Source organism: Lutzomyia longipalpis, chromosome 4 (assembly GCF_024334085.1).
Source record: "Lutzomyia longipalpis isolate SR_M1_2022 chromosome 4, ASM2433408v1".
NCBI classification, from domain to species: Eukaryota; Metazoa; Arthropoda; class Insecta; order Diptera; family Psychodidae; genus Lutzomyia; species Lutzomyia longipalpis.
The window spans coordinates 11,478,873-11,495,698 of record NC_074710.1 but is presented as its reverse complement, the minus strand read 5'-3'; the positions used below and the strand labels follow the sequence as shown (position 1 = coordinate 11,495,698).

The 16,826-nt window shown below is 33.0% G+C and overlaps 2 protein-coding genes across 5 annotated transcripts in view; one reads left to right on the top strand and one right to left on the bottom strand.

Moving 5' to 3' along the window:
- LOC129796308 (heterogeneous nuclear ribonucleoprotein L) overlaps nucleotides 1-16,826 on the top strand; it is a 155,803-nt gene that overhangs the window by 45,722 nt on the left and 93,255 nt on the right. The gene's annotated exons all lie outside the window — the stretch shown is intronic.
- LOC129796328 (uncharacterized) lies at nucleotides 5,099-7,976 on the bottom strand. Its single transcript, XM_055838152.1, has 3 exons — nucleotides 7,337-7,976; nucleotides 7,138-7,278; nucleotides 5,099-5,500 (listed from the first exon to the last, which is right to left on the bottom strand). Exons 1-3 carry the CDS (start codon nucleotides 7,478-7,480, stop codon nucleotides 5,417-5,419), a joined length of 369 nt encoding a protein of 122 aa, XP_055694127.1. The 5' UTR covers nucleotides 7,481-7,976; the 3' UTR covers nucleotides 5,099-5,416.

Below are 16,826 nucleotides of genomic sequence, written 5' to 3'. Positions count from 1 at the left end.
TCAATCAATTGTCAGCTTTTAATGGTACCTCGCACTATTTATCTTTTCGTCCTCCATCGATGCCATAACCAACTGTTCACAACAAATTTTCATTTAGAGGCTTAATGTGTTAAAAATATTTTTTTTTGCACACTTAGGGTGAAATATGTATTAGAAATTAGACAATATTGAAAGACTGAGTGAGAGATTCTTCTTTTTTTTTGTCGCGGGAGAGAGGAACGCGTGAATTGCCTTGAGTACGCTCGTGGTCGATGCTCGCGTGGGTGGGATTTTCTTTACTTCTTGTCTGCCTTCAGTGAAGATTTTGGGAGACCTAGGAGAATTTTTTTTTCAACTAAAATTAGTCACCAAGCTGTATTTTCCTCCCATTTCTTTCGGAACGTACCGCGTGCGAATTATAGATAAAAAGTAAATGTGTGTGTAAAAAATATAGATAGAGTGTTTAAAACTTTTCACGTGGTTTTTTCACGAGTCTCCATTTTTCCCCGTTATACCTGCTTTGGCAACAACGGGGGAAAAAAACGAGCCGAAGAAGGATGGAAAAAGCAACGATTTTTTACATGGCGCTTTTCCACCTCAAACGCGGTGAACGGGGTGCATTCTGCGGGGTAGGGGTGGTGGCGGAAAAGTCGGAAAAGCCACTGTATTTGTCCAAGTGGTGCTTTGGTGGTGTAACAAATAGCTCAATTTTCACTTTAATGGCGACTATAATTAAAAGGTTTGCGGAGGATAAGAATAGGAAGTGAAAGTCATTTATACGGTGCTGGATAGGAGTACTGAATTACTTTTTTTCCATGTTCCCTTTGTCCAATTCCACTTCCCCGCCATGGTCTCCGCTTGTATTTCATTGACTAAAGCAATTTGTATTTAGTGATAAAGGTATAAAATACATCCTTTCTCTACATTGAATTAATGAAGTAAAGAAAAAACCTCCTACATTGTATACTTTTGCTTAAAATTATTGTTTATATTGTCTAAAAAGGGTATTTGATCCTTTTTTATTGTCTTAAACTATTTTTTTTATTGTTCAATTAAAAAACAAAAGAACTTAACTCGTATTTTGAACTTTTTTTATGTGAGATTGAAAAAAAATTAAATTTAAAGTGAATAAAATGACAAATTTGTAATAATTTCGATTTGTTGGAATTTGTAATAAAGGAGGTTATTCATTTCTGTATGGAAAAGCGCTGATGTAAAGAAACATTCGGGGTATGTGTAATATTGTATTGAATTGTCAAAGAAGAGGAAATCAGTTTACTTCCCATTTTAATTTGGAAAACTTACAAAGATTGGCCTAAAAATACAAACAATGACGTCACAATTCTGTTTTTTTTTGTCTCTTTAGTGCATGAAGCATTAATGTTACTGTTACATTAACGTTAATGTTTCGTTGGTCATTTTCGACAATGCAGATTTACGCGTCATGCGTTGAAAGAGACAAAAACCACAATGATGACGTCATTGTTAGCATTTTTGTACAATTTATTCCGGATCTTTCCTCAGATGATCCAAATGGACAATGAAAGATCTTTTTGGTAATTTTTAATTTATTTTTGTTATTCTGTAAAAGATTATGCAAGTCCTGATTGGTTCCTGGAATGAGGAGTTTTTCCACGTAAAACTGAATAAACTCCTTTTCTCTATTTTTGAATAAACGCTGTAACTTGCACGTATACCTATTAACATTGTTTATACCTTCTCTATTCATATAAAAGTTTTATGTCTCAACGATCCTTTTAGATCATCCCCATTGCTTTCTATCTGTTTTCTGGTGCAAGAAGATATCCGTACACCCACATCAATGCTCTTTCTCCATTGTTTTATGTTTTCTTGAATGTGCAAAAGGAATTTGTTTTGAAAATCAAACGAATCTGAAATGCAAATGTGTGTACAAATTCCTTCCTTTTGCATTGATGCCTGTCTGCTCCAAAGGAAATGGTTTAAGGGATTCAAACAGGGAAAATAATCAAAGATTTTGCCATTCGCCCCAAACGTGGTGGAAACGTTCCGTAGGAAAATTCCAGGTAAAGTTTCCTTGTGAGATGAAAATCTCAGAATTTTATTTAGTGTATAAAATATTCATAGACTGCAGAGGAATACTCTTGTGGGTGAAAAACACATGTAAAATAACGAAATTTTTTCTCTCGAATTATTTTTGAGGAGGGGTGGGGAACAAAAAGTAATTCCACTTGAAAATCCGTCGCGGGGATATGTTGCAAAAGAAACCATATTTCACAAAACTAGAATTTAGTGATTTTTATTGGGTGATTCTCACTAATTTATCGCCATCGTAAATTAAATTTCCCCAAGCTTATGGCCAATTGATATTTTGTTTGTGCTATAGATGCTTGCTTTGAAAATACATTATGCTCATGTGAGCTTTAAGAAGATGTTAAGATGAGCTTTAAGCTCCAAATACCTACATTTCCTTCTTTTCGTTCGTTCTCTTAACATTTTTGTATGGGAGGAATAAACGAATATTTTGTCCTTAATGCCTGTAAGGCTCACAGAGGATTTTATTTGTGAGCATTTTGTCATTTGCTATAGGGGGGTGGATTTAACTACCTAATATCTGGGGTATGTGAATTTATTGTTGTGCTATGTGGAAAAAGGGCACCAACTGTACAACATATGTTTCATTCCGTTTGAGTGAATAAAATTTGCTCTATTAAATGTAATTCATGCGTAATTTTGCAGGTACATTGTTTCCCATATCTCTTTCACAGTTCAGATTTTCACCTGTGCGCCCCTAAATTAATTCTCATACAATTGTCCTAATTTTTTTTTAACGTATGCTTAATTTAATATTGTTTATTGTGAAATTTTATTTGAAAAAAAAAAAAGGTTTTTGTAAAGACAGTTTTTCTATTTGTTAAATTTTACTCTCAAAGTTAGTGCAAAAAATTTTTTTTTTTACTTTAACATTGTCGAACTTTTATGCTTTTGCTACACTACCCTAAAAAAACAATCAACCAGTATACTGGATAAGCTACAATGCAAAATATTGAGATGGAAAGATAGATCCAATTGTTTTGTGATGCAAGCTGGTTACAATGTTGAGCACCTAGAAACGCATGAATAGATTGTTTGGAAGTCCATTCAGATGGAATTTAATTTTTTGGTTCACTGAATTATTCTAACAAAACTTTCCTCCTACCCAGATGCAACATTGTTTTGAGATAGAATAGCATAGATAAGCAAAAACAGGGACCATTTACAAAAACAACATCAAAGCCATCAAAACACAACAAGGATTTTTTTCTGAGAGAATTGAATGGAAAAGGAATATCAATGAAAATTTTTTTTTGAATCTTTTGCAATGAATTTAATTTTAAAGATTTTTGAGATTGGATATTCTACAGATATTATGAATGTGAGAGGATAGGAGTCAATTCATCTTTGTTCCTGTTGTTATTTTTCATTTATTTTAAAAGGAATTTCTTGAAGAATTTTCCCGGAAAATTTCAAAAGAAAGTGGAAAATCTTTTATGGATTTTTTAAACAATTAATGAGATTATAATACGAACCAATCTAAATAGACTCATTTTTTATATTAATTAATTAAAATTTCTCTACATAAAAATAGTTTTTAGTCACAACAGTTGAAGAAATTCTAAAAAAAGGAAAAAATAATTTTTAAACTAAAGGATGCTCAAATAATTTTTGAACACTCAAGAAATTTAAAGGGCAACTTTAGAATTAATTTAGAAACAAAGAATTAAAAAGTTTTCTTTTACATTAATGACCAAATATTAGTTGAAATTCACTATAGTCAGACAATTTTAAAGTTTCGAAGGATTTTTTAATCGCAAAATAGAATAGAACCCATTGTTTAAAGAATTTAGAATTTGATTCATTTTCTTTTCCTGAAAATTTAAACTTTAGAGTCCTAGAAATAATTAATATTGTGGATATAATTAATCAGGAACATCACAGTTCAGTATAGGTTTTTTTTTTGGTTTATTGGATTTATTTAATGATTATTCTGGTTTGGGTATTTCTGCACATCAATGACATATGATCATTATCAAAAAGCTTTGTTGTTTTAATGTTTTAAACATAATATTAGGCATGTGAATTCCTGTTGTACTCAAACAATATGAATCAAACAAACAAAATTCATCGCTGAATATTTGGTAAATAAAATCTGAAATATTAGTCGTTCAAATAATGTATTATTCAGTGAAAGAGCTTTGCGTTAATTTTTGATTTCAAAGTTTAGAATAGTTATAATACAACTAATAACAAAATTAATAATGAATACATTAATTTCATCCAAAATTAAGTATGTATGGAAATTCAATACAGATGTCATTATTTGCCAGAGAGATTATATTGGTTTATGTTGTGGAATTAGGTTGAGCATTAGCTAGAATTGTCCATTATCATAAATATTGTATAATGTACTGTACGTATTAACATATTGCGAAATTTCAAAGAAAACATTTTATAATAATTCTAAAGTCAGACTACAAAAGTTTCAAGAATGAAAATCTAAATTTAATATTCTTAGTTCCAAACTAAGCTCTCTTCCAAATTATCCATCATTATTCTCCCTTAAAGTATTTATAGTCTGTGGGAAAAAGTATTTTATGAAGAAACTTCTTTCCTATCACGTGTGTTCCGATTAAACTTTTTATTTGAAACGTCTTATCTTCATCGTCCTTCGGTTATTTATTGCACTCGTAAAAATATATATCGTGCTTTTGGGGAAATATGAGAATAGCGAATGGCAAAAGAAGTAAATGAGGATGAGAATTTAATTTAGCAAGGGGATAAGGCGGATTTTTCTTATTTCACCTGGGGCTGTATTCTCTTAGCAGGAGAATATCACGCCGGTGATAAATTCATGTGAAACTTTTCACAATCTCGTTTTCTCCGAATTTCGAATTTGTATTCTGTTGCGGGGAGTGAAAAGTGGATGACAATTTTTGTGTAGAGCTTTTTCGAAAATGTCAAATCCAAAGCTCTCTTATAAATTATTGGGTGATTTGCACTAATTATCGCCTCAAATCACCCTAAAACTCAAAAATAATAAGAATAAATAGTTTTGTAGTGTTTTGTATAAGTTTAAGTGCAAATAAAATGGACATTATTATTCATAGCAACCCAGTGGGGATTCTCGGCAAGATTTCGGCACGTAAATCTTGGCATCTCGGCAAATCCACCAATGCCGAGATCTTGCCGAGTTTCAATAATTGAATGGAATATGCGTGGGACAAATTTTTATATGAAATCTCGGCATTGGTCTCGGCATACGCCCGATGTATTCTCGGCATCAATCTCGCACGTCCAATATACGAGAATTACGGCATGTTCTCGGCAACTATTTAAATTTATATTCCGACCGTTATAAAACGAAAAATAAAATACCAGAAAATTAGTTTTTTTTTACATTTTTATTTTAAAATTTTATTTAAATACATTTTTTTTTTAATTTTCTCACCATTCCATCGCTGTCAGTTGTCCATTTTCCTTTGCTGGTCTCAGCAACCAATTCCTGAAAAGAAAAATATAAAAAAATACTTATATTTAAAAATGTGTAAAAAAAAAAGAAGAAAAAAGCACATTTCTGTTGGCTCTTAGAATAGATTTTATTAAAAATCCAGGAATTAAATTAATTATTGATTTTAGAAATGTGTTTTGTACAGAATGGTTTTATAAGATATGAAGTTAAGTTTTTTTTCGCAAAATTGAGTGAAGTGAAGTTACTTAATAAATTATTCGTTATAAATCACTAAGCAACATTTCTAAATTTTTTGTGATCTGGTGATGATTTGTTTAATATTTTTTAATTAATATCGATTTAATAGATTTTTTATATTATTTAACTAAAATAAGAATTGAAGTGATTTGAAAAGAATTTTCCTTTAGTTTAATAAATGTAAATTTTATTTATTTATTTGCTTGTAAACATAATATTTTCTTGGAAATTTCTTTTTGTATTATCTTGTCTGGTTTTTGACACTACATATTTTGCCATAAATTCATTTAAATGTTTTATCTAAAGACCATCTTTTTGCTAATATTTTATATGTTCATCCATATTCAATCACAAGATTTTAGGAAAAATACAATTTTTTTTCGAATGAACCGAAATAGTATGTTTTTTCTCTTTTACACTTTTAGACAATATTCAGATTCATTTCTACATATATTAAGAATATATTTATGTAATTTCATTTATGGAGTAGATTCTTACATATGTAAATCTTTTCTTTTCTTACTATTCTAGGAAAATTACTTTTTCACGCCTCCTCAGAGATCTTTTTGACTATTTTCCTAAACAACAAATTCTTTGTTCTTCTTTTCTAGAACGACAATAGAACGATGTAAAAACACCCATCTATCAAAATCTTACAACTTTTAAATTGTTAAAAAAGAAAAGAAAAGATTTTTATCAGAACCGACCCTTATGTTTAAATACTATTATGTTTGAATACTTTTTACATTTAATTTAGTTTTCAGAATCTATTAAAACTTGCCGTTTACGCGATTTCTCACAATTTGTGGATGAGTATAATTTTAGATAACATATTAGGTACTTAAGTTTATATTTTCTTATATTTTTTTTCATATAATAAATTTTTTTATAAGACAAAAATTACAAAATTTAGGCAAGAATTTCGGCGATTTTGATTAAAATCGCGTACAATTGTAATGTATCGCGTTAATTTTTGTCAAAATCATCACTTTCCAAGTCTTACAAGTTTACAAATTAAAATAAAGTGTTAAAAACTTAGACAAAATTGTCTTTTAGCAAATATTTTTAAAAATTATGGCAAAAGAGTGTTCCAATCTGACAAAAAGTTACAAAAAAAATTTATTTTGACACTGAAAAATTATATGAATTTTTGTCCTGGATATTGTATTTAATCCAGAAAAAATAGCCATGCAGATTTAATTAAATATGTTATTAGGAGTCCTAATATTTTAAGTATCTGTATCATGACTACGAGAAATGGAAATAATGCAAATATTCCAGATGTTTAATAAGATAGGACAATTGATAAAGTCTAATCGAAGTCACAATCGATCTCGGGAAACGCACAAAGTTCTAAGGACTATCCATTGACCCTAACACAGCTCTCTTAAACAATTAAAATCAGGATGAAACTAATAAATACATGTACTTACCCTCGTTAGAATTCTATTTGTAGACATACTTGGAGGGAGGAACATTGCGGGATCCTTCAAGGCGGTCACATGATGACATCCTGCTTCGAAGTTTCCTTCCTTTGGGGCATCCTTTGTGGTCGTTTCCTGATCAATTTGTACCTGAAATGACTTCTTGTTAGCATTAATCAAAATCTCAGAGATAAAACAAAATTCTTACGCATCCAAATCCATAGAAGGTCCTTTCTCCTAAGCCATGGGATGCTTCTGATGACCAAGAGGTTTTCACTTGTTGTAAAAAGGTCAATCTTCCGGTGCGTCTAAATAAAGATGAAAATCCGGCATATTTTAGACCCAAACACATTTTGAATGAAAATAAAATTATGAATTTATCTCACATACTCTCCAGAAATTATCCTTCATACAGCCTTAGAGGATGTACACAGTGAGGGCCTGGTCAAGTCTCACCAGATGAAATTTTAGCTCCGGATGTGTACGGTGTCCTTCAGAAGTCCAAACAAAATCTTTCAACACAGCAACGCTAAAGAAAACAAAGAAAATACACATTTTTAGGCTCTTTAGACAAAATCTTCCATTTTCTTCATAGCACTATTCACTTTAGGATTAATTTCTTACCGAATAGACTGCCGGAAAATTGATGAAAATCACTGAAAATGGGTTTTTCGTGAACCCACACCATTATTTTCACCGAGCATGTCAAAACACTACAATGCCGAAAATATGCCGAGAATCACGACAAAGCACTATGCGCCACTACGCGGATGCTTTTGAATTAAAATGTTTGCCGTATTGTGCCGAAAATCTCGGCTTTCAATCTCACATGCCGAGCCTTTCCCCACTGGGATAATATCGCTGGGATGTTTTCATCACTTACAGAATACGATTTCGTGAAAAGCTTTATGAAACTTATCACGGGATAATTCTCCCGCTTAGAGAATACAGCCCCTGGAATTGTGAGAGAAATTTTTCGGGAGATTGCGAAATTGATTTGATTAAAAATGAATAAGATGAGAACATTTCACACTGCTATGGGGTGGATTGAGTTGCTTTGCTGTGCCTCTTATATGCTGAAATATACTTTCAAAATCATGCAATTCGAGTTGGTTTTTTTTCCTTATTCTTTTTGTGCTTTTTTTGCAATTGCTGAGTAAGTGTTTGTAAGAAAGAATGAGGATTTTGATCCTTAATGGTTGTTATTCTCACATTCTTGTACAGAAAATAATAAATAAATTGCGAAATCTCAGAATATTAGAAGATTTTACCCAGTTAGCGTTGGGAGTAAATTTATTATTTAATAGGTATCAATTGAATTAAATTGTTTTTGGAGATGAAAATGAAATAATTCATCATACATGGGTTATATGTAGGTATGTCTAAATCTTATCATGAGTCTTCTGTTTGCCACAACCATGCATCCACTATGTTCTACTCAATAACTTTACCCAGCATATGAAGACCTATATTATGTACTACATATAACGAATAGTTATGTTGCGGTGGGATTGTCTTTTATGGGACCATAGCTAAGGGTTCGTACCATGAATGGTCGTCAAAATCCGCATGATTTCTTTCCCCCTTGCGACGATGACTTGGTATGTTGTGGTATTGAAGTGTTTCACAAGGGATGATTAGGGGGGGGGGGGTGGACATGATAATAAATTGTGTCATCACTTTACACACATTTAAGCAGGGAAAAGGTGCCTCCTGGGTGTCACAGAAAATTGTGATGGGGGTAGGTGGAAAAGTGTTTGTTTGCACAAATGGAAAATCCTCCCCAAATCACCCATCATTACCCATCTCGAGGAATATCATCCACTTTAGACTTGCCTTTTCTCTTGCGGGAGACACTGTGCCAATGTCCCTTAGAGAAAGAATAAATGTAATCTTGCAACTTTTATTATGTATTGTCGGGCAAGACAGGGCATGTGAGAGCTTCTATCCTTCACATGTAAGACGAAGGGAAAAAAGGGAAGAATATTTGAGAGAAAAAGACAGTGATGTTTACCCACCCGCTGTGTGGCGAAAATTGAGAGTTTGAGTCAACACATTATGAGATTTTTGCCACAATTGCACACTGCTAGAAAATTTCACCAATTTACCAAAATTTAATTTTTGGCAATGTTGGTTAAAGAAGGGTCAATCTCATCATTCGTAAAAAATTTTTTTTGTGTAAAATAGGAAAATAATAATCAGCAGCAAAAAGGCCCTTTAGTAGAATATATCAGTTATTTAAACGACTTTTTAAGCTAAATTGACGGATTGTATTCAATGAAAAGGCTTTTTTGTCAAAAAGATTAAAGTTATTTGGCGAAAGATACGAAACAGTCAAATTATCAGAACTTAATTGGTTAGATTAACTGAGAAAAACAGTCAAAAGATCAGAAGGTATTAACTGAAATCGTACTAATGCAGATTGAAACAATCAATTTAACAGAACTTTATCTGTCAAAATATTAAAAGTTATTAATTGTCAGGAAGAAACGCCGATTTAAATGGTCAATATAGCTGAAATACTTGGTATGCCACGATTGTGGTATCTTGCGATCTGAGTTCAACTTAGATCTTAGTTAATCACCCCTTGATTTTTCCCTCAAATTTTGTTTTTTTTTGACAAATACTGTTTTTCGCGTTTTCTGGCTTTTCCATTGGTTTTAGAGCGAAAAGAAATAAATTTTGGGATCTATTGAAAATCTATTGAAAAAAATTTTGGATTTTTCTTTCGATATTTTTAGCGAATCGTTGCGAATCATCCGAATCTTTGGCGAATAATCCAAAAATCCGAAGATTTTTATTCAGATAAACACCCCTTGAGTAAAACTATCAAATCGATTTCGTTACTAATTACCACCTTTAACCACTGATTTCTATCAGTGTAATAGAGAAGAATGTAGTAAGTGGAGGAATAGAGGTATGTAGGAAGAGGAAAAACCTTTTGGATCATAGAGAAAATTTCTGCAAACACGAGATAACATGAGATTTGACTTCCTTTCTTCATGCCATTGTCCCGCCCGTGAGTGTGATGGCATTCGAGGGATCGAAGAAAAATTCACAGAGAACATTTTTCTTCAATTTGTATTAAGAAAAAGAATAAAATACTATCACTTATAGTTATGTTTGCACCAGAGAACAAGCATTCCTTTTATGAACTTATGGGAGGGAAATAAAAGTGCAGTTAATTAAGAGATTTTCACCAACTTACTGCGCAAAAGTTCGTTCTTGTGGAAGAGCTTTTCCTTAATTTCCGGAATACATTCCTAAAGGAGTAAAATTAAACTGTCGCGAAATGTAATTACACGAAGAGCACATAAATCATTCTTAGAGGATTGATAAGAATGAAAAAAAAAGACTCGTCTTCCCCCTTTTTGTAATGTTTTCTCAACTTCCTTTTACAAGCATTTTATTCTACGTGGGTGCGTTTATTCCATTTTTTTTGGAGGGGTAGTGAAAATGATTTCAGATGGAAGCCCATCAAGAATATTGAAATAAATCCTTGTTTCATTTTTGCTTGAAGAAAGAAAAAAAAACCTCCAGCAATGAGAATTTAAGAGAGATACCATGAGGAAGAGAAAAACTCATTTTCTCTTCTAACTTCTCAGAGTATAAAATTCATATAGAATTTGTACGATGGAAGATTCTGTGTGCTTTCTTTTCCTTCCTATATCAATATTTGTTCAGTCAACTTTTGGGGAGTTCTTTTCGCGCATGAGAAGTGACTCTGGCGTTGTCTTCCCAGCCAGAGTGACATAAAAGCTAAAAATATTACGATAATGGTTGGAAAATTTCTACACTTGCTGTGGTACTACGGGGAAAATCAACTCCTCTTTGGTATTTAAATAAATTTTCATTTACACAGTTCCATTGTAATAAATTCATTTAATATTCTTGATTTAGAATAAAAAGTACTTAAATTCAGGGGGAACAACAGGAGCCAAGAGGGTTGCAGAGAACTTCAGAAAAATAGCTCAGCTTGTACGGCAATAACTATAATTTTAACACCCTTAATTCCACGTGAACACTTTGAGAAATACTTTAAGAAAAGATCGTGTTAGTAAATAAACATGCAAGAAATCAGCTTTCCTTTTCTTCTTGTAATGTCAACATTTTATGTTTCTCACACTGATTTTAATTGGGTGACACGAAAATACATCGTGACACTCTTCCTCATAAGCTATTTATCGTTTACTATACTTTTTCACTCTAGCGTACTACTCGAGGAAAATAAGAAATGCATAAAAGTTTTTTTTTCTTCACGTTTTGTTGTCAAAAGCCAGGAAATTCAGGAAATAAATTATATAAATATTTTTCATCACCAACATTGCGGGGAATTTAATGAATTCCAACGTTTTATATTATATTTTGTCAAAAGAAAACTTGTGGAATGTATCGGAAAAAGGAAAAGTTTATAAGGAGTTTTTCCGAGTAACGATAAGCTGATCTTTTGCGGATAAACTTTTTCTTTGAACGTGCAGAAAACTTTTAAAAAATGTTAAAATGTAGGTAGAGGATTAATATTCCTGTAGAAATTCTCGGCTACATTCTATAACAATCAGGGGTCTTAGTAAAATAAGTTAATTTTTAAAGCTAGAGTATTGAAAAACTTGAGCTCAGTTGTTAACACCCAAACTGTTGATGGAATTCTCATTAAATCTGGCTTTAGATTTTTAAGTCAGGCCTAATTTTTTCAGCTAGGTGTCTGAGTTTTTAAGCTTAGTTTAAGTTTTCCTAGACCAGGCTTTAGGTTTCTAAGCTTGGACTAAGTTTTTTTTTAATAGTTTTTGACCTAGGCCTGTCTTTTTCACTATGCCTTTTTTCTGCTAGGTCTAAATTCTTATTCTAGGCTTAAACCTAAATTAGGTTTTAGATTTTTAAGCTAGCTCTAAGGTTTTTTTCTTAACTAAGCATAAGTTTTTTATGACAGGCCTAAGTTTTATCCTAGGCTTGAGTTTTCTTAAACCATTTTAGGTTAGGTTTTTAAGCTAGGTCTAAGTTTTTAAATTTAGTCTTAAGTTTTTTATTATCGGCTAAGTTTTCCTAAAGGAGACTTTTTTCTTAAGTTTCGCCTAAGATTTTCAAGATTAGACGTCACATGTTTTAATATTAGTTCGATATGAAACCGAAATGAATGCATTTTGGATATCTTTTAGGAATTTCGATGTGCGAAGACGACCAAAAGGACATTAAAATTGGTAAAATCATAAAAAAAATGTTTTTAGTTCGAATTCACTCTGACCTAACCTTCAAACCGTAGGAACTTAAAAAACTAACAAGCCGAACCGTATTGAAAATTTCACCCTCTATCAGTAAGAGTCAATAAATATTCGTTGTTATGAAAAATATATTTAACTAAATTAAAATACTTAATCAAAGTCACTTTTATTCAATTAAGTAAATTACTAAATTTTCCACAGGTTATGGTAAAGTGGTTTTTCCACCCACATATACCACTTTTCCGGTAGATTTGTCACACTGCAATTAACCCTTCCTGTTTAACAAATCAAAGTGGCATTACAAAATGATTTATGCGGTGTGAGAAAAAATGTTTAAAATTCATCTTAATTAGCATTTAGAATGTTGTATCTTCACTGTAGACGCCGGGGTTCTTGTTCACTGAGTGGCTCTGCAAGTGAATTATTTAATTACAATTCTAAATTTATTTACTCCTGTGATGTGATTAAATTTAAGCGGACACGTAATTTATTAGCAACGTGGATTTATGCGTGCAAAATACGAATAGGGGGGTTTCTTTCTTTATCTTTTTTTTTTTGCACCTAAGGGTGGGTTAATTTTCATTTTTCATTCATCGAAATGATTTTCCGTATATAAATATTTGAAAAGTATTATTTCACACAAATTTTCCTCATTGTATGCGGAGGAATTTTGTGAAAATTCTTCTCATTTTCATTGTATGTGATTTATCGCACAAATAATTCCAGATGCGCTAAATTGACTTGTGCGGAGGAAAATGAGAGATTGCCGAGAAGGAAAAATGTTTTGGCACGGAAACGATGAGGAAGCTGAAGAAGGAATTAAAGGCGCGCGTGAATGTTTTGGGGGAGTTATTACACTTGAGTTCAGTACGAGAGTGTAGGAAAAAAAAATGGAGCAAAAAAATGTGTCTGGCGTCATTCTTACGAGATGGAAGAAAAATGTTGAAAATATCGGAAGTGACAGTGTTTTGTTGGAAAATGCGAACAAAACTATAATTGATCTACTGCTGCCACATAAGCACGACTGTCAGGAATGTTCTCCACACTATCTCAAATGCGGATTTGGTGATTTCACCAAAGTTCACAAAATTCATGACTTAATACTTTTTATTTATAGCCTCGTCAGCTTCTCTCTGTGAAATTTCCTTTCTATTGCCCGTGCGTTCCCTATGATGTACAAAATGAATTTTCCACGAGCGCGCTGAGAGGGAAATTGGAACGAACACCACATGGAAAATTTGTTTGGTGGTAAAAGTCTTCTCATGGCGTCATGGATAAATCAATCAAAAATATCGCGCAAAGAGCAAAATTTCATTTTTTTTTTTCAGCATTGCCCTCAACATGCATCGATATGTGCTAATAAATGTAAATATATTTACATAAAAAAAGCAAAACAAGGGTGGGGTGATGTATTTTGTGGGGGCGCAAAAAAAGCAAAAATTGAAAATTCTCCCCACATACACTACGATGAAAAAAAAAATGCGTGACTTTCCCGCGGGAATCATTTTAAGAGGATAATTTATAGGCAATAGCATGGAGGCGAAGATGTTTAAATCTTGCTAACTTGTCGGTATGTAATCCCCACGCAAAGGTACCAACGACAAAAAATAACAGAACAGAGTAAAAAACCACCCTCGTGTGACGAAAGTGGGTATAAGCTGAAAAAAAAATGACAAATATACCACTGCACCCACCCCCACGGCCCATTTTTATCGTTTTACACCACGGCTTTTACACCATTCACACGCATTTCTCCCGGGGGCTGACTAACAATGCGAAAATGATGCGAATTAGTGGGTGAATGTGACAATCCATTTTCAAAAGCCACCCAACGCACAAAAAAAATCCACCGCATTGTGAGCCTTTTTGCAGTCCAGTTGGGTTGTTTTCACTTCAATTAAATTTCAATTGACAAGTTTTGGGTGATACATAATTTGCCCATAGATCCTTCACAGAATAATCTATCGTATCATTTTGTTGTTTAATTGTCAGTTTGAAATTGTATGCGGGTCATTCAGGCTCCTATTCGCTTTATCTGTGCATATTTGAGTAAATTCAAGCGCAATATCCGATCCATCTAGGGTTTTTGTTTGAAATCTGATCAGTTTGGATAATGTGTTTCAAATTAGAGAATCAGGATTTGGGCTCAAATGAGCTAGAAAAATTCAAGCAATTTCAATGAGGACAATGATTATGTAAAAAAAATTGAAAAGAAAAAGAGATTTTCAAGAAGATTTCTCAATTCCACAATTCAGCGATTTATCTTGAAAAAAAAAAATGCCTAAAAATGCAAGCATTGACGTCACAATTGTGTTTTTTGTCTCTTTGATGTATAAAGCATAAGCTACATTGTCAAAAATCATCGACAAAGCATTAGCAGGAATGCTTCATGATTTAAAAGCGATTTCCACAAAGAGAAGGGGTTTATCCGATTTTGCATGAGAACCATTATTTATGGAATCAATCAGGATATACGAGTATTTTTGTTTAGAAGAAAATTATAATAACCAATTAGGGGAGACCGGGGTAAAAAAAGTCATTTTGGAATTTTCAAATGCCAATTTCTCTCAAGTTATAAATCGGAAAAAATTAGGATGGAAAGCCCTATACACCTACAATTTTTGACAGTAATTTGGAGGTTATGTGATCAGTAGTTTGGGAGTTAAAAAAATTTTTTTTGGCCCATTTCCCAAAATTTTGCGTATTGGGAAAAACGCGTTTTCCGAACTTTTCCTACAGCAATTTTCCAATCTGATAATTTTTCCCACTAGCTGGATTAGTGCAGAAAACGTTGCCAAGGTGTATTTTTCACTAACTTTTAATGATTTTTCTGTACAATTATTTGAATCAAAACATACCCCTTGGGGTAGATCGGGTCAACTCGTGTAAATCATATGGGAGTTCGAAATTTTCGACATATTTTCTATCCATTTGTTGCAAAATGGCGTGTTTGAGAAAATCGCAAAATTCTCTGTTTTAGTGCATATAAAAGTGAAATTTCTTGTTGCGGATCAAAAGGTGAGAAGTTTAGCTATCAACTACTATCAATCTCTCAGTTGGAAAATCATTGGAAATGTCGGAAAATTCGACCGACTTTATTTAGCCAACTGGTGACTATATTTACCCGCCGCGTTTAAAACGAAAGAACGGTAAGTAAAACTTACGGGCTGTGATTCTTTCTTTGTCAGTGAAATGTGAAGTAGGCTGAAAATTGAGGATGGGCAAATTTTGAGGAGAGATTTACTCGTGAGCCGAATCACAGCCAACGCGCAGAAATTTTAAAGAAAGCCTTAATCGTGACGGGCGTTGGCTGTGATTCGGCTCACGAGTAAATCTCTCCTCAAAATTTGCCCATCCTCAATTTTCAGCCTACTTCACATTTCACTGACAAAGAAAGAATCACAGCCCGTAAGTTTTACTTACCGTTCTTTCGCTTTATACTGTTCCATCCATGTTATATTTAATTTTTATCTTTGCATTTTTATATGTATATATAATGTATATATCTATGCATTTATATATATTTGACTTTACTTTTATAAGTGTATATATAAAACGCCCCGCCTTGCGGAGCGTTTCTCTTATGCAACTCAAGATATGACATATTAAATTTAAAACGCGATATCTCTGGAACGGCTACATAGATTTTCTTCATTTTTGGCATGGTGGTAGATATTATAGCCAACTATAACATATCAAAATATGAAGCAATTCTATAAAGCGGTGCTCGAGATATTCATCGAAAACTCATCGAAAATTTTGTTTTCGATTTTAGCGCCACTTGCGGACATTTTTTGAACTTGCGATGTTCCGAGCACTTGTAGGGCTCATTAATATCTTTCATTTGACCCTGGGTTGATCAAAATCGGTCAAGCCGTTTTCGAGTTATGGTCGATTTTCGATGAAAAATTGTGGCGGCCATATTGACTAAACGGCTTGACCGATTTTTGAAAATGAAGCATTGTTGGAATGGTCTTGATGGCTCCTACAACATATCAAAATTTCAGATTTTTAGCTATAATAGGGGCTGAGATATAGCGAAAACAAAATTTTGAGGTTATTCAAAATGGCGGACGGGAGGGTGGGGAGTCGGATTTGACTTCATAATCGGATGTCTTCCACTCGATATATACACTTTGCCGTTGACCGGAAGTCTCTATCTATTACCGTTCTCTTGTAATTAAGCGAAAGGTTCCGGACGGCCGGCCGGACGGACAAACGGAAAAATTTTGGCGCATACGTTTTTTGGAATGTAGGGACCCTAATTCGTGCTCATCCCAAGTTTGAGCCCGATCTGACGACTTTGCATTTTAGAGTGTACACAGAAGCTGTGCTTCTTTGAAGAAAGAATCACAGCTAAAAAGTCAGAAGCGGAAGGGTTCAGGAAAAGCTCGAAAACTCCACGTGGAGATAGAGAAAAATGGTCTGAGACAAAGTTGTAGGCCAGGAAATTTTCTAAAAAATTACTTATCGAGGAAATTC

Bases quoted from the DNA above. Each gene is read 5' to 3' on its own strand.
- LOC129796328 (XM_055838152.1), bottom strand. From the start codon at position 7,480: ATGTGTTTGGGTCTAAAATATGCCGGATTTTCATCTTTATTTAGACGC. The intron at 7,279-7,336 runs GTAAGAATTTTG...AAGTCATTTCAG, and splicing joins CCTTCTATGGATTTGGATGC to GTACAAATTGATCAGGAAAC. The intron at 5,501-7,137 runs GTAAGTACATGT...TTTTCTTTTCAG, and splicing joins CAAATAGAATTCTAACGAGG to GAATTGGTTGCTGAGACCAG.